The 4017-nt window shown below is 49.6% G+C and overlaps 1 protein-coding gene across 1 annotated transcript in view; it reads right to left on the minus strand.

The window, feature by feature from the left end:
• Window positions 1–3891, minus strand: part of ETH_00035195 (uncharacterized protein) — a gene marked incomplete at both ends in the record, with an annotated part of 14975 nt that extends 11084 nt beyond the window's left edge. Inside the window, 7 exons of the mRNA XM_013374612.1 lie at window positions 415–501; window positions 694–899; window positions 1409–1532; window positions 1780–1797; window positions 2019–2078; window positions 2324–2462; window positions 2891–3891. Coding sequence (XP_013230066.1) covers window positions 415–501; window positions 694–899; window positions 1409–1532; window positions 1780–1797; window positions 2019–2078; window positions 2324–2462; window positions 2891–3891 — 1635 coding nt within the window. The remainder of the gene's footprint in view (window positions 1–414; window positions 502–693; window positions 900–1408; window positions 1533–1779; window positions 1798–2018; window positions 2079–2323; window positions 2463–2890) is intronic.
• Between the last annotated feature and the right edge of the window lie 126 nt (window positions 3892–4017).

A 4017-nucleotide genomic window follows, 5' to 3' on the forward strand; every position in this document is an offset into this window, starting at 1 on the left:
GGCAGAAGCAGTTTTTTGACGCCCGCACGCAGCACAGTAAGAGAACGGCACCTGCAGGCCCACTCTCTAAACCCTAAACCCTAAACCCTAAACCCTAAACAGCAAGCTCTGAGCCCTAAACCCTAAACCCTGAACCCCAAACCCTAGGCACCGAACACTACACCCCAAGCCCTAACCCCAAGCGCTAGACCCCAAATCGCAAGCTGCAAACCCCAAACCCTAAACCCTAAACCCTAAACCCTAAACCCTCACGGGGCTCTTTGAAAAAGGCGCTGAAGGCGTGGGCGATGTCTGCGGCGCAGCTCGGCGGGGGGGCGTTGAGGGTTTGGCGGAGAAGAGAGTTTAAACATTTAATTGCATTTAAATCTTTTGGAAAAGAAAATAAAAAAGATCTCATTTTCAACAAATGCAAACCCCGGAAGTTGGCAGCAGCAGGGGCCCCGAACTTTGCCACGAAAGGGTTTAGCAGGGCCTCCCGCTCGTCCGCGCTCAGCGCCTCGCCTGCGCAAACCCTAAACCCTAAACCCTAAACCCTAAACCCTAGCCCCTGCGCCCCGAAGGCCTCCGCAGTGAAAGGCCCCAGTCGCCACGCCCTGCAGTGCAAACTCTAGGGTTTAGGGTTTGGAGCGACGGCCGAAAACCAGGGTTTACGGTTTAGGGTTTAGGGTTTAGGGTTTAGGGTTTAGGGTTTACCGCTGGCCTCGATGGCGTCTCGGATGAAGTGGCGGGCTTTGTTCCAGGGGGGTTTGTCGAAAAAGGTTTGAGGGTTTGTCCGAGGGTTTTGCAAATCCAAATAAACCCTCTGCAGCATTTCCAAATGGAGGTTTGCAAAAGACTCCACTTTGCTGCTGCATGCAGTGTCTGCTGCGCTGCAGCGCAGCACGGCCATGGACAAACACCTGCAGCAAACCGACACCACAAACCACAAACCACAAACCACAAACCCTAAACCCTAAACCCTAAACCCTAAGCCCTAGAGACTATATGCTTATTCGTGTGTTCTTGACTCCTGAGCGTAAACTCTGCATTCTACACCCTCAGCCATAAACCACGAGTCCTAATGCCTAAATCGTAAACCCTAAACCCTAAACCCTAAACCCTAAACCCTAGACCCTTGGCTGCTTTGCATGCATGCAAAGTAAAAGATGATTGTTGAAGTGAACAAAAACAATTAAATAAACTTTAAAATTAAAATCGATTAATTCTTAAATTGCAATTTATTTAAAATTCGAAATTAATTAATTTTGCCGCTGCAGCAGCAAATAGTATAACTCATTCGTTTTCTTCAAAATAAAAACAAATAAATTAATTAATTTAATTACTTTATCTATTATTTATTTATTTATTTATTTATTTATTATTTTATTATTTATTTATTTATTTATTTATTTATTTATTTATTTATTACTTGACGAAGTCGGGGCTTGTGGGAACGCATGCATCTGCTTTGGGGCTTTCTGCTGCAGCGCGCATGCAGCTGCGGGCGAGTTCTCTGGCGGGGCCCTCTGTGAGTTCGGTCTTCACAAATCCAACTAAAAAGAGATGAAAAAGAGGAAATAAATGATTAAATGAACAATAAATAAATGTTTGTTTCTTTTTCTAGTCTATTTGCTGAAAAATTCAGAAAAAATGACACTTTTCCCACCAAAAACCATCCGCCAAACCCTAAACCCTAAACCCTAAACCCTAATCCCTAAACCCTAAACCCTAAAGGGTTTCTTTGCTCTTTTGAATGGATTCCAAAACAAATATATCCAAGGAGCAGCAAAAGATCCTCACCGAATTCCGTCGGCTTCCCTGCAGCAGACAAACGCAAACCCTAAACCCTAAACCCTAAACCCTAAACCCTAGAAAAGCAGTTAATTAAATCGCTGAATGGACTATTTGTTTCTCACTTATTATGTCGTTTTTTCAATTATTTGCTTTTGGCTTCTACACAGGCTGGAGTGCATGCAAACATGAAGAAGACAACCCTAAACCCTAAACCCTAGACCCTAAACCCTAAACCCTAGGCTTACCCCGGACTTTCTGCCACAGTCTTTTCAAGCGCTGAACCAATCGTAGCGGCGGTGTCGGTGCTGCAGACAAAATTAATTAAATTAAATTAAATTAAATTAACGGGTTTAGGGTTTAGGGTTTAGTGTTTAGGGTTTAGGGTTTAGGGTTTAGGGTTTAGAACTAAGCGTGAAGCACACCAATCGAAACAGCCCAAAACCGCAACCAACAAATAAACAAATAATTAAATAAATCAAATGAATTAATAAATAAAAAATAAAATGAATTAAATAAAAAATAAATAATGAATTAAAATTAATTAACTAACTCGGAATGCTGTGGGGCCCCGCCTCCCACAGCTGCAGCGGCAGCAGCCGCAGCCAGCAGCTGCTTTTGCTGCGGCTGTTGAGAGCAGCAGCAAGATCGTTTGCTGCTGCTGCTGCAGCAGCAGCAAAGAAGTGGGGCGTCTGAAGGACACAAAACACAAAAACGAAAAGCAAATGCTGTCCAGCTAGCCAGCTAGCTAGCTAGCCAGTTAGCTAGCTAGCTAGCTAGCTAGCCATTTAGCTAGCTAGCTAGATAACAGGCAGGTAGCTAGCTAGCTAGCCAGGTGGCCAGGCAGCTAGCTAGCCAGCTAGCCAGCCAGCTAGCTAGCCAGGTAGCTAGCCAGGTAGCCAGCCAGCTAGCTAGCCAGGCAGCTAGCCAGCTAGCCAGCCACCCACGCAGCTAGCTGGCTAGCTAGCTAGCTAGCCAGCTAGCCAGACACACGTGCAGCTAGCTATCTGGCTAGCTAGTTAGCTAGCTAGCTAGCCAACTAGCCAGCTAGCCAGCTAGCTATCGAGTTGGGGTTTGCGTTTGTGGGGTTTGAGAGAGAAGCAGCAAATTCTAAGCGCACCTCAACAGCAGCAATTCGTTTGCTGCTGCTGCTGCTGCCTGCTGCAGCAGCAGGCTTGAACAAGATCAAGCGGTTCTTCTTGTCGAGCAGCTGCAGCATTATCAGCTGCCGCTGCTGCTGCTGCTGCTGCCGCTGCTGCTCCGCCGCTGCTGTTGCTGCTGCTGCAGCGCGGAACGCCGACACGAAGCCCAGAGAGTCGAAGACCTCGTCGATGAGAGCCGCTTCAACGCCGCTGCTGCTGCTGCTGCTGCTGCTGCTGCTGCCGCTGAGGGCCTGCAGCAGCTTGCTGCGGAGAGTGTGGGGCAGCAGCGAAGCCAAGTTGTCTGTGAACCTGCTGTGCATGCGGGCCGTCAGCTGCAGCACGAGAGAAACTTTTTCTAAAAAGTTTCTTTTTTTAATTACTTGTTTTCCAGAAAAAAGAAGAACATTTTGCTTCAGAGCTTGCTGCGGAGTCAGCAGCAAACGGGGCTGCTGCAGCAGCAGCAGCTGCGCGCGCTGCAGCGTCTCGGAGTTCAGCTGCAGCGCCCACGCGGGCCGCCGCAGCTGCTGCACTGCGCTGATTGCTGCTGCTGCTGCTGCTGCGCTGCTGCTGCTGTACGCGGGGCTGTCCAGAATTGCTGCTGCTAGTTCGTCGCTGTAGAAAAAAGACCCCACAGCAAAGTTCGGGTCTGCTGCTGCTTCTTCCAGCTGCTGCTGCAGCAGCTGCTGCGCTGCTGCTTTCTCCTGCTGCACTGCTGCTGCCCAGGCCTCCAGCTCGCTCTGCATCTCTGCTGCTGCGGCCGCAGCTGCTGCTGCAGCAGCCTCGCCGCCGCCCCCAGCACCCGCAGCAGCAGCAGCAGCAGCAGCAGCCAGGTCCAGCTGCTGCTGCTGCATGCGCCGCAGCAGCAAAGACAACTCCACATTCAAAAGGGCCCTCAGCTCCAAACGAGACCCCAAAAATATTCCCTCAAAGAGTCTCTCATCCACAGCAGCAGCAGCAGCAGCAGCAGCAGCAGGCACTCCTGCACAAATCCACACACGCAAGCCCCACGAGCCTGGCTAGCTGGGCAGCTAGCTGGATAGCTAGCTGCACCCAGACCTGGCTAGCTGGCTAGCTAGCTGGCTGGCTAGCTGACTAGCTGGCTAGC

Source organism: Eimeria tenella, genomic scaffold, assembly GCF_000499545.2.
Source record: "Eimeria tenella Houghton genomic scaffold, Eth_scaff219, whole genome shotgun sequence".
Lineage (NCBI taxonomy): Eukaryota > Apicomplexa > Conoidasida > Eucoccidiorida > Eimeriidae > Eimeria > Eimeria tenella.